At 34.8% G+C, this 21851-nt stretch overlaps 1 protein-coding gene across 1 annotated transcript; it reads left to right on the plus strand.

Moving 5' to 3' along the window:
- The first annotated feature begins 11426 nt into the window (after positions 1–11426).
- Positions 11427–13778, plus strand: LOC107770426 (trans-cinnamate:CoA ligase, peroxisomal-like). Its single transcript, XM_016589736.2, has 3 exons — positions 11427–11701; positions 12025–12418; positions 12505–13778. Exons 1-3 carry the CDS (start codon positions 11504–11506, stop codon positions 13665–13667), a joined length of 1755 nt encoding a protein of 584 aa, XP_016445222.2. The 5' UTR covers positions 11427–11503; the 3' UTR covers positions 13668–13778.
- Positions 13779–21851: the final 8073 nt, after the last annotated feature.

The following is a 21851-nucleotide window of genomic DNA, read 5'->3' on the forward strand; positions in this document are numbered from 1 at the left end:
TAAAAAGAAAAAAAACAAAAAAGAAAGACAAGAAGTGAATACAAATGCAGAAGTTAATGAAAGATGTGAGGTACTCAAGACAGGGCTGAGGTCACAAGCTCTGTATGTCCCATCTTGGTTTGAAAAGGTGAAGAAGATTGAACCAACACCTGCGGCTAACAAACATCAAGATTCAGATCATGGTCCGCATGAAGAACCAACCAAGACTCAAGATCAATCTTCAGAAGACTCATAGATAGGAATCTTGTAACTCATAGCTGATAGGCTTAGATAGTCTTTTTCATTTTTGATTTTGATGTAATAACGGGACCGCGGACCGGAACCTCAGCGGAACGGCACCTTGACCGACTCTCCACCTCGGTACTCCATCACCTCATTCACTTCTGAATTACATGTGACCTGATTCCTTTATAGACAAGAATATGTAGGAAGCTCAGATACCAGGGCTCGGTCACATTCTCCTTTCTCTTAGTTTTTGGTCTCCTTAAATAAGGGTCGGGTCAAAAAGCCTGTCTAGTCGTTCTTTGTCTGAAAACTCTTCGTGTTTCCAGTCAAAAAGGGGCAGCTGTAGACATGTGATTTTTTACCCTCCCCAAGATTTTTTATATGTTAGCATGTAAATATTTAATTTAGGCCTAATATAGCTATTTCAACTCATTTTTACTCTTTTACTTTTATTTTATTACAAGAAAACGAAAATTACAAAAAATAGGTTCGTTAAATGTTTTGTAGTCATTTTTAATCTTGAACAAATACTAAAAAATAGTTTTATTTTAATGGCCAGTCTTATTTTAATATTTATTTTACTTAAGTAGGACTAATTAATAAATGAGATTGTATTTTAATCTGGTTCGCGGGGAAAGAATAAAACTTAGGCTCGAGCAACTCGTTTCTAGGCCTAATTTTGGACCTATCCCATAATTTCCAAGCCCATAACTCCTAGGCTCATACCCCTAACCTAGTCTCTACCCCTATATAATAGTACCTAATGCCTAAATAGTGACCTACACCTAAAAACCTATAAAAAAACTTGGATCCGCCGTTTTCTATCAAATCAGACGTCTAAGGCATCAAAAACAGAAATCAGCGAAATAATACATAAAGATAGACCTATGAGCTAAGATCGGCGCCGTTTTTTCAATGATGGACCCCTCCCCATGATGTCTTCTTCAATGCAAGACCTGAAGCTCTTTCTTATTTGAAGCAAAAAACCAACAACTTCTTCTTGGCCATTTGCGATGGTTTCAGCTGAAGCCTAAACGACGACCCCATGAGCTCTGGTTCTTGAACAAAATACCAGAGCTTTAAGCATCGGCCTCATAGACCTAGGGCTTTAAGCATCGTTCTCATAGACCTAGGGCATTAGCGGCTTCTTCTTCCTTGACTGAACTCCATCACTACCATAAATGGCCGGAAGCCGGCGACGGAAGTTTGTTTCGTCAATGCTGTTCGTTTAAAGCTCGTGGAGAGTTCGTTTGAGGTTGTCGACTGAGTTTCAAGTTCGTCGTTCCATTTAGTGTAACGTTTCTATTGAGATCGAGTTCCGTTATAGCCCATTCGTAGGTCGCTAACTCTGTTCTTTAGGTCTGTTCAGTTCTATTCGAGATTCCAGCGAGGTTTCGGTGCTGCTACATTTTCTGTTCGAGTCCGTGTCTGATTGGCCGAGCTTTGAAACAATATTGTAAAGGTGCACTTTTCAAATTCTATCTTGTTCCATCTCATTGTTTTAGATTGGGGAAGGAATTAAATTGGCTTGGTGTTATGTTGGTTTGATTGTATTTGCATGCGTTAGTTCCATTAATCTGTTAAGTGTCTTAATATGGTTCATTCTGTTTTCATCACTATCTAAGACATTTGATTTGAGTTTGTTTATAAGTAGGAGAAAGATATATTGTGATTGTTGAGGTACTGGAATATAATATCAATTTGATAATTACAAAGTCGATTTATTAGCGAAAGTGTCCGTTTGGGATTTAATGTATTAATAGAATTACTTATTTGTGTTCTTGAACATGATTATGACTTCTAAAAATAATTCGGAGTATGTGTTCGCGCAACTTCAAATAAACTTTCTTAGTAATAAGATGGTTGTTAATAGGCCGCTAATTTAATTTAATTTATATAGTTTGAGGTGTGCCATCTATAATTAAATCATCTATGGCCCTCACACATGTTATAATTTAGATATTGAACATGAACTTCGTAGTTCGCTTTAGACGCGTTAATCATATAATCATCATGACTACTACTAAAATCCGGGGGTACATTTCATGTGGCCCTGTTTAAATTTTCTAACAAGGTTAAATAGAACGTGTCATGAACCACGGGTGCATTTCATGTAGCATGGCTTACGATGTGTTTTAAATGACCTTGAATTTTTTTCGAAATAAATAAAAGCGGTTATAAAATTAAAAATGCACGTAGGTTCAAAATGTGTAATAAATCAGATAATTAGGCCAGTAATAATATTTGAGCGACTGTGCTAGAACCACGAAATCCGGGAATGCCAACACCTTCTCCCGGATTAATAAAATTCCTTACCCGGATTTCTGTGTTCGCGGACTGTAAAACAGAGTCAATCTTTCCTCGATTCACGATTTAAAATTGGTGACTTGGGATACCATAAATATCTCAAGTGGAGACTCTAAATTTATTAAATAAATGATCCCGTTTCGATTGCCACTTAAAGTGGAAAAACTCCCTATATATACCCTAGAGTGTGTAAAAAGGAGGTGTGACAATGAGCACTTGAGCAAAATGGGCAACAGAATATAAAAGAAATAAGGCGTCGCCAGAAATATGCGTCAGCCAAAAATCTCGCGAGTGAGAACTTCGCCCAAAATTGACGGGTTCTTTTCAATGCATCTCTTAAGGCGAAAAACACGCAAAAAATGAGTTGACGAAGACATAGGGTTTGTCGGATAAGGCATTTTCTTTCCAAATCTAGACTTTTCCGGTCAGCTATGTCTGAAACTCCGGCCAAAACCTGGTGAAGCTCGCCATATTTGAAGAGAAAAGAAGAGAGAACGAGGTTTGGGGGAGGGGCTCCGGTTCGTTGGTATCTGTTTTGGTACAGAGAGATAAGAGAGAGAGTGAGTGAGTGAGAGAGAGAGGTGGGACCCATAAGGTGGTAGGATAGTTGGGTAAATAAAAGAATTTTTACCTCTTGTAGCAAAGATTAACACCTTATTTATTTTAAACAAATACCATTTTAAAATTTTATATTCTATAGATACCTTTTAATGTTTATAGCAAAATATATATTTTTGGTTACCTCCTCCCCTTAAGCCACTATATACGCTATTTTTTTATTTCTCTCTCTCCTTTTTCAGATTTTTCTCTCACATAATTACTTTATTTGATGTAAACTTCTTACTCCACGTTCTCTCTCTAATTTGATGCACTCCATCCTCTTCCCCCATTCCAGAAAACACGAAAAAAGAGGGTAAAATTCTTCTGTTAGCATTTGAGAAAATAATTGTTAATGCATTTGATTGATTTACTCAACTTTGGGCTTCTGATTCTGCAAGCTATGATTTCCAGAAAATAAACTGCTATTGGAATTTCAAACGGAAGAGAAACGCCGCCTACGATAACAACGCCAATGGAATCCTTGGTACGATTTTCGGGAGGTGATTACTTCAGCTACGCTTCATCTTTTCCAGCGAAGACTTTTGGACTGCCGAGCAATCATCCTATATAGAAATTTTCTCCGGCGTAACAACGGCAACCGGAGGCAACGGTGATGACGAGATGAAATTAGGGTTGTTCTTGAACAAAGACGACGGAGTTTGGGGCTGAGTAACTTGAATTTTCTGTTAATATATTTCATTGTATTTCAATGTATTTCATTGTATTCATTGTTTTTTTCCATTGTATTTCAATGTATCCCGCTGTATTCTATGTATTTCATTATATTCACTGTCTCGCTATATTCGATGAATATATTCATATGTTTTTTTAAGTAATATAATTTATGTATTTAGATGTATTATATAATTTCTCTGAAGATTGCTATGTTTTTGGGGAGTTTTTCGGTTGAGAATCTTTTTTATAACTGGAAATACAAATTTGTGTGTTATAATTGAGTTTATTGAGTTATATTAGGAGTCTATTATGGTAATTGATTCACTTTTCGTTTAAAAACAATGTAATTCCCTGTTTCACGCCGTGAATACAGTCGAATATAATAATCTGTCTAGCTGTAATCAATGTTTCACGCTATGAATACAGTCGAATACATTCAAATACAAAAATCTATCTAGCTATAATCCCCTGATTCACGCCTAGAAATGCTAGCTTAAATACATCAAATACACTCTAAAAATCTGAAAACATAGCTATAGGAAGTAATATAGTAAATGGTAGCTACAACTAGCTAATAACCACTAAAACATAGTGGTTTCTGAAAGTTTCTCTAAAAAAATTGGGCATGGATCTTTAAAATTTGCGTTGGAATTTGTCTAGTTGGCAAATTAAGTGTGGGTCTCATTGCCATGGTGGACTTCTGTTAGGGGAAGTGCACAGTTAGCTAGTAATAAGATATGTATTTACTTTTAAGCTACTGTTTAAAATGTCTTTAGTCTTTAGCCACTACTTTAATAAACTTTTACCTGCTCGGACAAAAATATCCTTCTGCTCATAAAGTTCAGGACCAAGTGTCCTTAACTTATGAACTTGTTACTGTAAGTTCAGGATTACCTGTTCTTAATTTATGAGCTTCTTAGTCTAAGTTTAAGACTACCTCTCCTTAACTTTTGAACTGGTAACTCTAAGTTCAGGACTACATGTCCTTAACATTTGAACTTGGAACTCGAAGTTCAGGACTACCTATCCTTAATTTCTGTGCTTGTAACTCTAAGTTAAGGACCAAGTGTCCTTAATTTTTGAACTTTCAACTCTAAATTCAAGACCAAGTATCCTTAACTTATGAGCTTGTTACTGTAAGTTCAGGATTAGCTGTCCTTAATTTATGAGCTTGTAACTCTAAGTTAAGGACGACACGTCCTTAGTTTTTGAGCTTATAACTCTAAGTTCAGGACTGCATGTCCTTAACTTTTGAACTTGTAACTCTAAGTTCATGACTACATGTTCTTATTTTTTGAACTTGGAACTCTAAGGTCTGGACTACCTGTGAATTCAGTATAAGTTCTACTGCCTGATATTTCTACCGAGCTATTTTCATTATTAGTTCTACTGCCTGATATTTCTTGCTCTGGTTCAAAGGACAATATTGTTTCCAAGTGAGTAACCTGTGCTTTAACTTGAATAGAGGGCAAAATTCCAAGTGTGTATTTTGTTGGTGCAGAAATGAGAGTATAAAAAGAAGAGTGAAACTTTAAAGAATGCTTACTGCAGTGAGTGAAGTAATAGAGTTTGAGTTGTTTGTTGAAGGGATTTGAACGTGATGTAGGAGGTGGAGGCCATGTGTGGCCGTTACTGGATTCAGGAGAAAAGGGAGACAGAGAGACTGACAAGGAAGAGAACATGGACAGAAAAGAGATAGAAGAAAGGGTAATACCGTCTTTTCATATTAATTTTAATAAATTAGTGGCTACTTTTGCTCAAAATTAAAAATGCTGGATAAAAAGTAAATACCACTTTTAAAAGTGGCTACCCCACGTAATTTTTACACTTCTGTTAGGGTTAGGGATAATTTTATCTACTATCTTAACGGTGATGACGAATTTGGATCAATATTAAAATTAGGGACAAACATGACTAATTTATTAAAGTAGAGGGACAAATGTGACTTTTTTTCTTTTTTTAAGAAGCGTGTAAAAGAAAATGACAAAAAATAATTTAAGATGGAGGGAATACAAATGTTGGTGGACCCAATTGTGCTTCCTGGTCTGCCAACAGAGGCTATCTTTCATTAAGTGTGAAACCGACACTAAACTAGAATTAAATGTTTTAAGTTTTTGGCCCCAAATCCACGATCCATAAAATTGGGTGGTTAAAATTTGATGATAATTAAGAGCTTATGCAAAAGTAGATCAAATAGTAAAAAGCTGGTCTTTGGATTGACTGAAATGGCTGCTTTTCACTCTAAAAATGGAAATCTTATGGAGAGGTGTATTCCAACCGGCCATTTTGCTATTAAATCAATATATATATCATAATGAATTACTATATATTCTTACATTATTAATTTACTTAATCATGATAAATATATATTACGATAAGTATATTAGTCTAGTGTAAATTCTTGATGTGGTTAAGTTTTTACCAACTACTATTACACAATTATTTAGATGCCTTTTTACTTTCTTATATAAAGGTGAATTTGTGTTTTTTGAACCTACTTTGGCTACTAATCCTACTTGTCTTTTCCTTCTCTCATTGATTATTGGTGAATATGATCTATCAGGAACATTTAAATATTGTAATTAAACTATGATTTTGATTTCCAATTAATTAGGCTTAGCTCGTTGAAGTCCCTAAATGTTAAGGTCTTGGATTCTGTTCTCTTTAATAATTCTCTAATATAAGGTAGTTGTGTTAATATTACGATTAAATTAATGGTAGATGTAGCATAATTTTTAGTCGCCAAAATTTCAGTAAAAATTAACTTCTGAATTCATAATATCAAATGTACGACATCTAGTTCTAAAAACATTAGAGACCAAAAAATTTAAATCTTGAATCCACCTATAACTTATATTTCAGATCATTTCACTAATATACAGGATTACACACGTATATATGTTCACCAACTTTTTCGTTGGTACAGGAAGCAGAATTGCAACAATTTTTCTCCCTTTCTTCTTGGAAAAATTACTGATAGATTATATAAAATATATGTGATAGTGATAATATTATTTCTACGTGTTACGTACCGTAGATTTCTCAATATGAAAGAAAGATTGGTAAAAAAAATAGACGTGAAAAATGGAAAGTTTATCGACTTAAACCTTAAGGAGGTTTTCTTAAATTGAAATGAGCTTGTCAGTTATTTTTTTTTTCCGGGTTCATGAATTACAAGAAAAACAAAACAAAAAGGGAAAAGATGATTACGATTTTTTCTTCTTTTCTCGACTCTATTGAATGATTATTTCCGGAAAAATAATAAATACCAATTAAATAATAGATTTAATTACTTGTTTTGTTGCATATGTAAGCTTTTCGATTACTTAAATACTTTTGTGGCCAAGAATAAGCATTTTTTTTCTCGTCTAATCTTTGCTTTATTTCATCTTTTTTCCTTTATTTCCAGTATAAAGTTAGGATACAGAGAAAAGACTGCATTATTCTTCGGTCTCAGTCTTCTTGCGACTAATTTTCGTTATTCCCGGCATGAGAATTCAAAACACTTAGTTTTTTCTTATTATTGGATTTGTATTGTTACCTGATGTTACTTTTGCTTCGATTATCTCGTTGCTGCTACTCTTCTTTTTCATGACTTTTTCACTACTATATTTCATTTTCTTTATTGCTGCGATTATGCTTACATGAGCCGAGGGTCTATTGGAAACAACCTCTCCACCTGATAAAGTAGAGGTAAGGTTAGGTCTGAATACATACTAGGCTAGGTCTGGGTTGATACTACTCTCCCATGCCCGTTTATGAGGATACACCGGATATATTGTTATTGTTGTTGAGTGCGTGAAACAAACTGAAACTTTCTTGCCCTTTAGAGCTTGTTCATTAGTTGCATACACTTATGTGACCTACAAAATACATATTTATTTTTAAAAAACCCATAAGAATTGAAATATTTGAAGCTAATGTATTGCTCAAACAAACTTGTAAAAACCTATACCTAGCAGCATCTCCATCTAAATTTTGCCAATTTAGGCTATTAGAGAATTTTTACGGGATTACCTGTAGATAGAGGGGGATCTATGTGTAACTTTAACGAGTCACCTCAAAAACTTCGCAAGAAATTTTGCATATGTATATACCTTGAAAATGGTTAATTTAAATAATTTAGTATTCCGAACACTAAAGGCCTTTAGGCGGCACTAATTGGGCAGAATACTGGTGCCCCCATCGCGTTAAAATCGTGTGTCCGCCTATATCAAAATATACTTTATGTACTTAAATAAATAGATGCTTGCGCGGAAGTGGTTGAACAAACGCATAATTAAACAATATAGATATACGCAGACGTTGGTTGGTACTAGGTATTTTCGTTTTAATTTAGGTTACTATAAATATATATATGGTCCAAGATAAGTTCTAATTAATAAAAAAATCTAAAATTTTCGGGGGTGGTTTAGGTTTTTGGTGCTCAACAAATAAATTTTAGATTAAAAAAATGAACTCGTAACATAGTATTTACAAAATTATAACTAACCTATAGATTCTCTAATGTCAAGGAACATAGTATGAAAACCAATCGTTTTGGCCATAGTTTTTTCTTTTTTAAATTTTTTTCAAAAATATTTTGAAAACATTGTTTTGGTTATAAAAAAGTAATCAGTTTTTGGGTAGTTTTTGAAGTTGAATTTTTCAAGTATCAAAAAGTAGTTTGACTAGTTTAATTTTTTGAGTTTTTGAAGTTATCTAGTCACAAAACTTCAATTTTTTTTTAAGTAGAATGTCTATCCAAACACAATTTCATCTTCCAAATATATGTCACCTAAATCTATGTCCAAATACTAGTTAAATATTAGCGGTGAACTGTGTTCTATATGTGCTCGGCCTCTTAAGAAAAAGGTACCATCGGTGTGTCAGGTTTTCTAAAATTTGTGCATTTTGGAGGACCCGACAAAATTTGCAATAACATTTTTGAAAGGTCTGAACAACAAAAACAGCAGTAAAGAGAAATTCTAAATATAAAACCCTCATTTCTAACAAAGATTTCTCCTACCAGAGTAAGTTAAGTAGGAAAAGAATAAATAACAAAGGAGTTTGGTTCATGTGGAAGCATGGAATTCAAAGTACAGTCATGCATGCATTTCTTGCATACTTCTAACTCATTAAACTCTAAATAAAACAGCCCGGTTAACTAAGCTCCCGTTATGTGCATGGTTCGGAAAAGGACCGGACTATTAAACACTGTTTGCTTTAATTTTTGAACATCAAGAAAAAAAAGAGAACCTTTTGCTATCAATTCTAGAAATTAATAGATCTTAGTCAGTGTAAGTCCTACGGATTATATTTTGGTCAAATTATATAAAATTTCAGAGTGGGAAAATACAAGGAAAACACAACAGACTCACTTTCTTCTTTCAAATTGATGGAAATGAAGGTTCAAAAAAAGAAAAAAGAGTAGTCTCTCGCCTCCTGCTTTCCAACAAAGTGCTGGGAAATTCTCTAATAAATTCACCTCATTTTAAAAAACAATTTAAGTTATATACGTTATCGGTATAATTTAACCCGTTATAATATATTAATTATTACTTTTATCAAGTTATCAATTAGAGTCTAAGTTCTATACACTGATAATACGAAAGAATTTTTAATCTATCAATATACATAAAAGATAACAACAAGTTAGTAAGAATTAATCCATAAAAAGGGAATTAGTTACCTGCAAAAATAAAGCAGGTTAACATTTAGATAAAGCTTAAACTCGTTAAAAATAAATTTATGTTTAGGACTCCAAAAACATCCAAGTTTAGGTTCAATCTTCTTCTCAAGATTATAAAATATAACAAGATTTCAGTCACCCAAGCATATGATTTATTTAAATCTCGGTATGACAAGCTGTGTGTAATATTTTAGTTTTTGAACGAACTCCCAAAATATGTATCCTGATCTAAGTAGACATGACTCAGTTTTTAGTTTATTTATTATCACTTAGCAGCCTAGATCATTGGACGCGTGTGGTTGGTGGAGATGTTTGGCATGATAATTTTTTTTCGGGTTACAATGATGATTTAACTATCGATGCATGTGAGTTTCATTCTCTCAACGAGAGAAAAGCAAAAATGTTCTTCAAATTTGATAAGAATAGAGTTCGTGCGCCTTAATTAAGCTTCATGTGGTGAAATAAGATTTGAACCAAATGTGTATGTCCTTTTTGAATTTTCATATGGAATAATCCTTTTAAAGCCAAGTAATGGTGTAGCATTACTCAAATATATTGTAATAGCTCTTGGGATTGGTGGTTCCTAGAAAAAATTTTATACAGACAATCCAATGAAATTTATCTTTTTGTTTTTGGTTTAATTATTCTTTTAATGTGGTCTATAAAATTAGTTTGCAATTTATATATTTTCCAACTTCACTCTCCACTTTTTTTTTGTTTCTTTTATCGATCCGCGTATTGCGCAGATAATATATACTAGTATATATAATTACAAAAGATAAAAAATTATCCTCACCCAATATTTATATAAGTATCTTATAACTGTATAGGTACCTAAACTCAGTATACTATATTTTTCCTCGGAAACAAACTGAACAGCCACTAAAATACTAAGGTAGTGTCATTTAAATAAGCCAAAATAATTTTAATAATAATAATAATAATAATAATAATAATAATAATAATAATAATAATAACACTACGTCAAATACTTTCTAATACGTCTATCCACACCCTAACCATCTTTTTTATTTTCTTCTTTGGTAGTTAAGCCACATGGACAATGGAGTATGAAATGGCAACATGTTTAGACCTTAGCGTTTAATCATCCCACAAGCTGTCAAACAAGTATGTATAAATAAACTGAAAAAACAGCACATTAGTGTGGGTTTGTGGTTGTGCATATATTTGTTTTGCTTCGTTAACACATAACAACCTGTGTTTTTGGCCTATAACACAAAAGATAATTACATATAACAACTGTTTATAAAAAGGCGTGGAAGTTGAGAATTATGGTTGAAGGTTGACACGTGAGTTTCTCTTAGGCTTATCAGTAGTACTAGTACTATTCTTGTATTTTTTTATTTCCTCGTTTTTTATTATAATTACATGTTGTGTCATTCACTTCCGTTACCCTATTACCTTGTTGTTACTATTGGTTGTTGCTTTATTTTCACTATTTCTTGAGCCGGGGTTCTATTTGAAACAGTATGTCTACCTTCACAAGGTAGGGGTAAGGTCTATATACACACTATCCTCTCCAAACTTCACTTATGAGATTACACTGAGTTTGTGATCCGGTAGTATATATAAGTTAAATCCTTAAAATAAACATTAGACAAGAACTAGTGAAGTGAGGTGGCTTTTGGTTATATTACCCCAGCCCAAGATGAAGTGGTGAGGTCAAAGCAGCCAAAGCTTTTTATGTGAAAACAACCACTTAACTATCACTGGTATATTTTTCAAGGTCAAAGGTCTTTCATGGAACTGTGGAAATTATGAATTTTTGTATTATTAGTACTACACATTCACTGCAATTTCCCTATTGTTTCCACCCAAACAACCATTTAGGGACCCATATATGGGCCATAATCTTGACTCTCCACTTGGCCTTTCCCTATATAAATTTCCCTTTCTTGCAATATCTCTTAACCTTACTACATTTCTCTCTAACTACAAACCTTTCTACAAAACAAATTTTAGAGCCTATACTTCTTGAAAAAACACAAATTCCACTCTGAGACTATGGATAGATTACCAAAATGTGGAGCAAATTATGTGCCTCTAACTCCTCTTACCTTCTTAACTAGGGCATCCAAATGTTATGCCAATAGAACATCCATCATCTATGGTGATATCCGTTTCACATGGAGCCAAACTTACAAGCGTTGTTGTCGCCTCGCCTCCTCCCTTCGATCCCTAAACATTGTCAAGAACGACGTGGTAAGTATATTTGACATGTACAGTTAGTGTAGTTTAACCTATTATAGCACATAAGTTACTGTTTTTACTAGGTTAGCTCATCAAGTGATCTGATTATGTAAATATAATATTATTTATACTGTCAGTGCATTCTAACATGATTAGTATGTTTGTGACAAAAAATTTCAAAGCAATAAGTTAGGACTTTTTAACATGCATGACTAGAGTTTCCTCAACCAAATAACACATGCAATACAAGAAAATGAGCAAGAGATCCATACTATATAGTGATTACATCAACTAAATTATGTGTTTAATTATTAATTATATATGATTATGTGCAGGTTTCAGTGTTGGCTCCAAATGTTCCAGCAATGTATGAAATGCATTTTGCTGTGCCAATGGCGGGAGCTGTGTTGAATGCAATCAATACAAGGCTAGATGCTAAGAACATTGCAGTCATTCTCAAACACTCTGAAGCCAAAGTATTTCTTGTTGATTATGAATACCTAGAAATTGCAAAAAAGGCCCTCGAACTTCTAGTGGCCGACTTTGAGAAGTCCAAAACTTCTGAAATGCTGATGCCTCTCGTCGTTGTCATTGATGACATCAACTCCCCTACCGGAATCCGGCTAGGCGAGCTCGAGTACGAGCAATTGGTGTTCCAAGGAAATACAAGTTACATCCCCGAAGAAATTACCGATGAATGGGATCCAATTACCTTGAATTATACATCAGGTACTGTGAAATGTCGATCATTTCATCTAAAAATTTAAATTACTAAAAGATATATATTTTTATTGACTTAATTATGTTTTCAACAGGTACGACTTCAGATCCTAAGGGAGTTGTGTACAGTCATAGAGGAGCATATTTGAGCACTTTGAGTTTAACATTAGGTTGGGAAATGGGTACTGAACCTGTCTATTTATGGTCCTTACCAATGTTTCATTGCAATGGATGGACTTTCACTTGGGGCATAGCTGCAAGAGGTGGGACCAATATTTGCATTCGCAATACTACAGCCCAAGAAATGTACACAAACATAGTGTCGCATAACGTTACACATATGTGTTGTGCACCTATTGTTTTCAACATCCTTCTCGAAGCGAAACCACATGAATACAAAGCCATAACAACCCGAGTCCAAATTCTAACAGGTGGCGCACCACCACCTGCGCCACTTTTAGAGAAAATCGAGAGACTCGGGTTCCATGTGGTTCATGCTTATGGACTCACAGAAGCCACTGGACCAGCCCTTGTATGTGAATGGCAACAAAAATGGAACAAATTGCCTAGTGAAAATAAATCCAAGTTGAAAGCAAGACAAGGAGTTGGGATTTTAACACTAGCCGATGTTGATGTGAAAAATTTCAAGAATATGCAAAGTGTGCCACGAGATGGAAAATCAATAGGGGAAATATGTTTACGAGGGAGTAGTATTATGAAAGGGTATTTCAAGAATGACAAAGCGAATTCGGAAGTATTTAAAAATGGTTGGTTTTTTACTGGAGATGTTGGAGTAATTCACTCAGATGGGTATTTGGAAATTAAAGATAGAAGCAAAGATGTGATAATTTCAGGTGGAGAAAATATTAGTAGTATTGAAGTTGAAAATGCAATTATGAGACATCCAAATGTAGTAGAAGCTTCTGTTGTGGCCATGCCACATTTCAGATGGGGTGAAAGTCCATGTGCATTTGTTATATTGCGCAGAAATTCAGAAATTAAAGAAGTTGATATTATTGCTTATTGTAAATCAAATTTGCCAGGATTTATGGTACCAAAAAAGGTGAAATTTGTGGAAAATTTACCTAAGACTGGAACTGGGAAAGTACAGAAACACCATTTGAGAGCAATAGCTAAAACTTTTGTTATTTCAGAAAAGTCAAATCAAACAAACAAGAAAACAAGTCAAGTCAACAGGGAAAAGGCGAGATATTACGATCAAAATCAGGAGCAGATTCTTGCTTTGTCTCGTTTATAGAGAATAATATTTAATAATGTAATAAGTATTATATTTGGAAGAAATGGTTGGTTATAAGAAGTCGTACTATTGTTTGAATACTGTAGCAGGAGTACTACTTTTTTGGCTGCTGTGGTTTTTTTTTTTTTTTTTTTTTTTTTTTTTTTTTACTATAGAGGAATCATGTAACTTTCAGTGACATATGTAATTGGAGTTAATAATTTTACTTTTTTTTATGGTAGAGTTACCTATCTGATAATGTAAATTTTTTTATAGTATCAATATATAAAAGTTAAGCTTTTTCCAGGTACTGTTGCATTGAGTGGTATATTACATTCCAATTAATATAATTCTAGCTTCATTTTGTGTGACAAAGGCTTTTTGCAGTTAAAAATAACCTAATTAATGTGAATTTCAAAATTAAATTTAAATAACTGATAAGCAAAATAGAGATTAAAATTGAGTACCTTGAAAAAAAAACCCAATTGTATAATTACTAAAGATGAAATTTAAAAGTATTTCATAATTATTATAACTTTATAACATACAATACTTAAGTGTTGTATACACTCATTTTCTGACCTGCTACTGTTAAAAAGAAATCTGTCAATATTGGATCATATTCTACTCAATAACTGGGACAGAAGTCCAAAACAGTAATGACTTCTAATCTTGTTCAGGGCCGGCTCTACCCATATCAAGTAAGGTATAACGACCCGATCGGTCATTTTGAGCTCTAGCATGTCATTTGCGATTTGAGACCTTGAGTAGCTTCACTTCAAGTATTATGACTTGCACGTATAGTTAGATTTGATTTTCGAGAAGTTCGGAGTTGGTTTGAAAGAATAATTCTCAATTCGAAAGCTTAAAGTTAGAAGAGTTGTCCAAGGTTTGATTTTTGAGTAAACGATTTCGGAATCGGGATTTGAAGGTTCCTATAGGTCATAAGATGATTTTGGACTTGGGCGTATGTTGGGGATGAGTGTCGGATGGTCTGGGAGCGATTCGGTGCTTATTATCGGAAGTTTGCATTTTGAAGGTTTGATATTTGTTAAGTTTGACTTAGAGTATACTTTAGTGTTATCGGACTCTGGGTGGTGTTTCGGGACCTTGGATAGGTTCACTTTATTGATTGGAACTTGTCTGTAAAGTTTGGTCATGATCCGGAATGTTTAAGAGTGATTCGGACACTTAAGTTGCATATAGTTATTTTTAAGAAAACGAGTTGACCATGGTCAAATAGTGCACTTAATGAGCTCGGATTCATGATTTAAAAGTTTCAACAGGGTTTTATGATAATTTTGGACTTGTCCGCAAGTTTTGGTTAAATTTCGGTGAGTTTCGGATGAGTTTGGATTGTGTTGCGCTCTTTCAACGTCGTTTCTTTTGGCATAAAGGGGACCATATTGAGAAAATAATTTTTTATTTGTGATTGGATTGAGCTATTAGATCTGTATTGTAATTATGGAGCCATAACAATAAGAATCGTCGAATTCCGAGGCCGTATGAAAGAGTTATGCTTTCTGTGTAGAAAAAGATTGTTGGTTTCTGGTGCGAACATTTGATCTTCACGAACGCAAGGGAGCTCCCGCGAACACGAAAAAGGAGTTTTGGGTTGACTAGTCAACGCAAAAAATTGCTTTTCGGGAACACGAAGGTATCATGTGAAGGCGATGAACAAAAATCACCTAGGTAGTGTTTTAAATCGAGTATTTTAGTATTTTGAGCATATCTTGAGTTCTAGAGCTCCGTTTGAGGTGATTTTTCCGGCGTTGTTCTCATCTCAAAAAAGGCGGTAAATATCCGACCTTTATTTTCATATTTTTCCATGATTATTTCTGTTGATTATTTAGTTTTATCTGTGTGTAAATTATAGAAAGTGGAGTTTTGAGCCCCCAAAGTTGAGAAATGATGAATTCTTAATTTAAGGATCAATTCATGGATGAAATTGGATGATTTTATTTATGTATACTATAACTTAAGAGTAATACTTATTTTTGATAAGTTTCGGAACCGGGCACGTGAGCACGTGGGTTGGCTATGTTGACTTTTCGAGAGGAGTTGAAAATTATTATAAATTATTAAATTACGAGTGTTAGAGGTTTGATTGGTTTGCATGTTGTTTGATTAGTTTCGAATCATTTGGCATCAGTTTTAGGAGTTAGAGAGGCGTTGTAGCCGGTTATCAGATTTCAGAGCAAGGTAAGTCTCATATCTAACCTTGTGAGGGGGAATTTATGTCGCAGGTGTTATAATTGCTATGTGTTATATGTTGTGGGGGCTACACACATATGAGGTGACGAGTGTCCGTGCGTATTCTATAAATCCTAATTAGGTCCGGATTGATTTAAACTCATGTCATAATTGTAATATTTGAGTTATTCTTGCATATTAAATTACATTAATTTATGTTTTTGTCTGAGACTAGACTTTGATAAGTGGGGATTTTGACTGATCATTAATGCCTTTTAGCTTTTGTTTTAGCCTAAAAGCATTGAATTGTGTTCTCGAAACTAATGATATTATACAGAATTATAGGAATGCTGGAAGTTGGGCTCCCGAGATAAAATCTGACTCAAAGAGGAGTAGTCCAAGCGCAAGGCATAAAGGGCACAAAGCACATAATGTGCGGTCAAATTGCGGACATCAGAATTCTACCTGCAGCTGCAAACAAAGAAGAATGTATAGCAAACATTTGTGCGAATTGCGGACCGCTCATGAATTGTGCTACCGCAAAGTTGGGCTAAGAGCCGAAGATCAGAGAGTATGCAAAATGACCAAGTCAAGAGCCTCAGTGAATTGTAGACCGCACAAGATTTGTATGGCCGCAGAAGATTGCCTTGCGACCGTAGTCCTAATATTGAGGACCGCAGAAGAGCTACCTTGCGACCGCAATATTAGGCCTTGCGGCTTCAGAACTCCAATTCCTGCCAAATGAAGAAATCTGCGGACCACATATGGAATGGTGCGGCCATAGAACCTCCCGAGGGGGTATTTTTGTCCGAGATTTTCAGCCTTGTATAAGTAGACGAGTTTCACAAAATTAGGTCAAGTTTGAACCTCTACAATTACTGTAGCCGTTTTTTGCCATTTTTGGAAGTTTACTTTACTTTGGTGTATTTTACAATAGATTTAATTATTTTAAGCATTTCATTATGAGTTTTATCAATATTTCTTCTCTATTTTCTTAAAACCCAAGTATGAGCAACTAGATTTTTACTAGGGTTGTGACCTATCCCTAGTGTGTAAACCTTATGGGTATCTAATTTAGTGTTTGTTTATGATTGGGTGTTTATTATTTAGCTTAGGTCATGCTTTAATTGTGGAATTAATGGTTGCAAATATTAGTTCATGCCTATTTGACTTAGTCTCTATTTGAAAGAGACCTAGTCTAGGATAACTTAGCTAACAAGGAATTGGTCAATCAAGAGACTGATTAACCCAATTAAAATGTTCAACCTAGAGGTAGTAATAACTTGACTTGATCTTTTATTAAATCTTTTGTGAGATACCCATTTGGTCTTGAAATTTAAATTGGGCAAAATCACTCTCTAGCCGAGAGGTATTGAGTGGGTAACTTAGAGTTGATAGCTATGATACACTCCAATCAATAAAATAAGCATTAAATTCTTTATCCCACCAGGCAAACACCTAGGTAATGGTCATAGCCCTAGGCTTTTTATCAATTTGAAAAAAACCTCAAAAACAACTATCTCTAGTCGTCTTTCTTTATATCGCAATCTTATAGTAAAATTAAACATAAAAAATAAATCTTTGTGTGGAAGTGTAATCTAGATAATTCAATCACTCACATTGAAATTATATACCCCTAACTCCCATCTTAGCTCCATGTAGATTTGACCCCGACTTTTAATTGGGTTTCTATTATTGCAAACGACCATTACATATCTCTATTGAGGTTTGGACGTGATCATTTTTTGGTGTCGTTGCCGGAGAGTTAAAAACAATATTAGCTATATATTTAGGTGTGTTTTTGGAATATCTTCTTTTTCTTCCATTTTACTAACTTGTTTGAGAAGTCATAGGTACAACCATGGCAAATAATAAGCTCGGAAATATTGCTTTGAGGGATGTGGATGCCGAGGATGAGCAAGTTGATAAGGTTACTCTTGAACCTCAAGCCAATAGAAGAGGTCGCATTCCATATGACAATGCCCCCATTCCACCCCCACCTCCTCCACAAGCGGCTCCACACCGGTGTTACCCAATGAAGGATATGCAAGTGCAATAGACCCTCCCCGTATTAGGACGGACAACTTTCAAATCACCAATGTGATGCTCACTTTGCTAGAACAATGAGGTTTCTTTACTGGTGTTCCAAGTCAAAATGCATACAAACATTTGAAGGGGTTTGTGGTTTGTTGGGGGAGCAAACAAACAAATGTCTCCGAGGATGCATTGAGGCTAAGGCTTTTTTCCTTCACTCTACGGGGGGAAGCTTTAGATTGGTTGGAACAATTGTGGAATCATTCCATTCACACTTGGGATGAGTTGGCGGAAAAGTTTATTTCTAAGTTCTTATTTTCGAGGTATATGACTACACTTTGGGATGAGATTTTGGCATTCAAGCAAGAGTCAAATGAACCACTACACGAGATATGGGAACGATATAGAACAATGGTTAAGGAATGTCCCAATAACGATATGACAGAGAATATGATTCAACAAATTTTTTATCGTGGGATCAATACAACCAACCAACGTGTAGTGAATCAACTTGTCAGTGGGAATTTCATGACTACTCCTTATGCAGAGGTGTGTGAGATTTTAGATGAAATGGCGAAAACATCATCGGCGTGGCAATCCCGGGCTAATATTCCACAAGGTGATCCCAATATGATCCACCTTCACAAAGAGTTGCATGACCATGGACAAGCCATTGCTGAATTGACTACCACCATGAATCAATTAGCAAAGGCTCAACTTCAAAAAGAGCAAAATCATAAGCAAGTCAATTCCATGGAGGGAGTGAACATGATGGTGAATAAAAGAAGTACCAAGCGTCCGCAAGTGCAACATCGAGTGGAGAATTATGTGCAAAAGGATGGTGGGTTTGATCAAGACGATTCTTACAATGAACAAGAAGAGGAGATAAAATATGTGAACAACTTTCAAGGGCAACAAAACAATTTTAGAGGCCCAAATTAGCAACAATGGCGGTCTCAAACAATTAAGGCAATTAGAATTCTAACAACCAAGGAAATTGGAGTGGTGGAAACAATCAAGGGAATTGGAATAACAATAACAATCAAAGAAATTGGAGTGGAAATAATCAAGGAAATTGGGGAGGGGGGGGGTAACAATCAAGGCGGATAGAACAATAATCAAGGCTATCGAGGGTCGGGTTTTCAAAGGCCCCCGATGTATCAACAACCGAGCAACCCGCCTCTTATCCTTCCCATGGCCCAAGTTCTTCAAACAATAAGATGAGACGTATTGAGAACATGTTCAAGCAAATGATGTAAAAGAATGCCGATTCAGATGCTCAACTTGCCTCACGCAACTATCAAAGTCACTCATCAAGCAAGTGCAATTCTGCATTCAATGGCTCCTAAGTTGGAAGATCCCGGTGCTTTCACGATTCCTTGTACAATTGGAAGTGCCGAGTTTGCTAAAGCTAGTTGTGATATTGGGGAAAGTATCAATTTATGCCCTATTCGGTTTTCAAGACCTTGGGAATTGGGCAACTAAGACCCACCTCATGAGATTGCAAATGGCTGATCGTACTATGAAGATGTCTTTGGGAGTGATTGAAGATATCTTGGTTCGAGTCGATAAATTCATTCTTCCGGCAGATTTTGTCATTCTTGATTGAGTTGATTATGGGGTGTTGATTATTCTTCGAAGACATTTCTTAGCTACAGGGAAGGCTCTTTGTGATGTGGAATCCGGAGAACTCACCTTCCGGGTGGGTGATGAACAAGTGGTTTTCCATGTCTGTAAATCTATGAGGCAAATAAATAGCAACAAAATGTGCTCTTTTGTGGATTTGGTGACTGATGTTATTGTTGATTGTTGCGACCAAAACACTCACGCAAGTGCACGCGATCGACAAGTAATATAGTAGTAAGTAAAGTATCGTTCCCACGAGGAATTGTGATCAACTTATCGACTGATGTAGACTCAAACAATTATCAATTCAAGTTAAATTATCACAAAATATATAAAGAACCAATTTACAACGTACTTAATAATTACACAATAATTCAACACAAAATTACTACACCAATTTCACAATATGTTTATAACAATTTGGATAAATATATTCCCGGGTCATGGACTTGCTAGAAATTATGCTACTATTTTAGCTTTAGATTAATTAATTGAATTATCCGGGTTATTGATTATAGGGTTAATAATATTCATAAGAATCTTTCGAGTTCTTATGCATCTATTCAAGTTAAACTAATACCTATATGTCTATGGTATTAATATTAGCAAGAATGCATTTACAACTCTTATTTTTCAACCAAACAAGGCAATTAAGTATATGTCTATCTTAATTGCAAATCTTTCACCCGATGCCCAGGATTCAGATCTTGCTCTATTTGATTCTATATGCAATCAAGAATTTCCTTTTTCAAGTTTAACTCAAGATTCGTAAATAATATTTCATTGTTAGCTACGCAGTAAAATAATTAGAAGCAGAAATCAAATAAACAACCCATAACGATAGATTCAAGATCTTCAATCTAAGCTTCAAACAACATAATTATCTAACATCCATGACCCAAGAATATTAGAGTTTTTAGCTACTCATAATTATACAAATAACAACAATAAAAATCTTTAAACATAATATACGTAAATACTAAGAGAAGGTTTAGAAAAACTCTTTCAATCTTTGCTCCAAGTTGATGTTCCTATTGATTTTTGATAGTTGAAGATGAGTTTTCTCCTCCTTCTCTCTCTAAAAATTAGCTCTTTCCCTCTTCTTCTCTGCTTAACTCCAATAATGGAGTTCTTGCTTTATGTAAATTGAGTGGGATTAAGAAGAAATTCCAATTTTACCCCTTTAAACAACCTTTCCCGAAATCTGGACTAGCGCGGCCGCGCATCTGGCCGCGCATCTGACCGCGCTAGTCCACTTGTCCCATATTCTTGATTCTTTTCTTGTTCTTCCACTCTAATTAATTCCGAGGGGTTTTTCTTTTATTGCTCCAAAATGGTTCCAATCATATTTGATTTACGTAATATACGCTTCTTTACCTGAAATGTATACAATTTACTATTAAAGCCCATAATTCATCAATTAATCACAATATATTATTGGAATATCATCAAGAAGAAGCATAAACAATAGCTAAATCATCCAGATTTTGCTTATTATCAACACCCCACACTTAATCCATTGCTAGTCCTCGAGCAATCAAACTATTATATTAGAACTATCTCTAAAGATCCCTTCACTCAACTATTTCCCTTAACGCATTACACCGAGAACAATGTACATATGTTGCTCCTAGCAGTGAACAATCCTAGCTTTAAAGTTGAATCTCAAGTGCCATGTATATTCAAACTTCCTCAACTTGCTCTTTACCGAAGTCAAGATTTTCTTTTCTGTCACAATCATATGCCCTCACAATTACATTAGCAAAGACTGAGTTCAATCCCCCACATTCAATTCATATATTCACATATATCAAGGAAATCACTCACTCTCACAAGAAGTCACATGCATGCAATTGGTACCATAAGCTTGCCCTTAATGTAAATCTCTACTAATGTAGGCTAGCTCAATCCAAAATTAATTAGGACTGTTTCATGGTTGTAATGAGGGCTAAGGGACGGGTAGGATGTATTTAGGAATAGTGACTCAACCCCTAAGCACTTTAACACATCACACCCACAATTTTTCAGCATAAATTCTTCAACCTACTTCTCATTTATACACAATGTCATCCCACAAATACACCCTTCTTCTTTAAGCACTCTATTAATTCATTCCCACTAACTAGAGCAAAATACATTGTAATTTTTCTTGTCACTCAATTTCTGCTAATGGTGTATTCATTTACAATATCAGTGCACCTTTCATCCTTTTATTGGTTCCACTCAAAAGCCACCCCACACTTATTTTCTTCTTACTTCTTTTAGCGTTCTTCTCACAATTAAAGTGCTTTAAGAGGTAAAAGGATCAAAACACTGTCAATTAAGAACAAAAGTGTATAGGCTTGTAATGCG

This window comes from Nicotiana tabacum, chromosome 21, assembly GCF_000715075.1.
Source record: "Nicotiana tabacum cultivar K326 chromosome 21, ASM71507v2, whole genome shotgun sequence".
Lineage (NCBI taxonomy): Eukaryota > Viridiplantae > Streptophyta > Magnoliopsida > Solanales > Solanaceae > Nicotiana > Nicotiana tabacum.

Bases quoted from the DNA above. Each gene is read 5' to 3' on its own strand.
- LOC107770426 (XM_016589736.2), top strand. From the start codon at position 11,504: ATGGATAGATTACCAAAATGTGGAGCAAATTATGTGCCTCTAACTCCT. The intron at 11,702-12,024 runs GTAAGTATATTT...GATTATGTGCAG, and splicing joins ACATTGTCAAGAACGACGTG to GTTTCAGTGTTGGCTCCAAA. The intron at 12,419-12,504 runs GTACTGTGAAAT...TGTTTTCAACAG, and splicing joins TACCTTGAATTATACATCAG to GTACGACTTCAGATCCTAAG.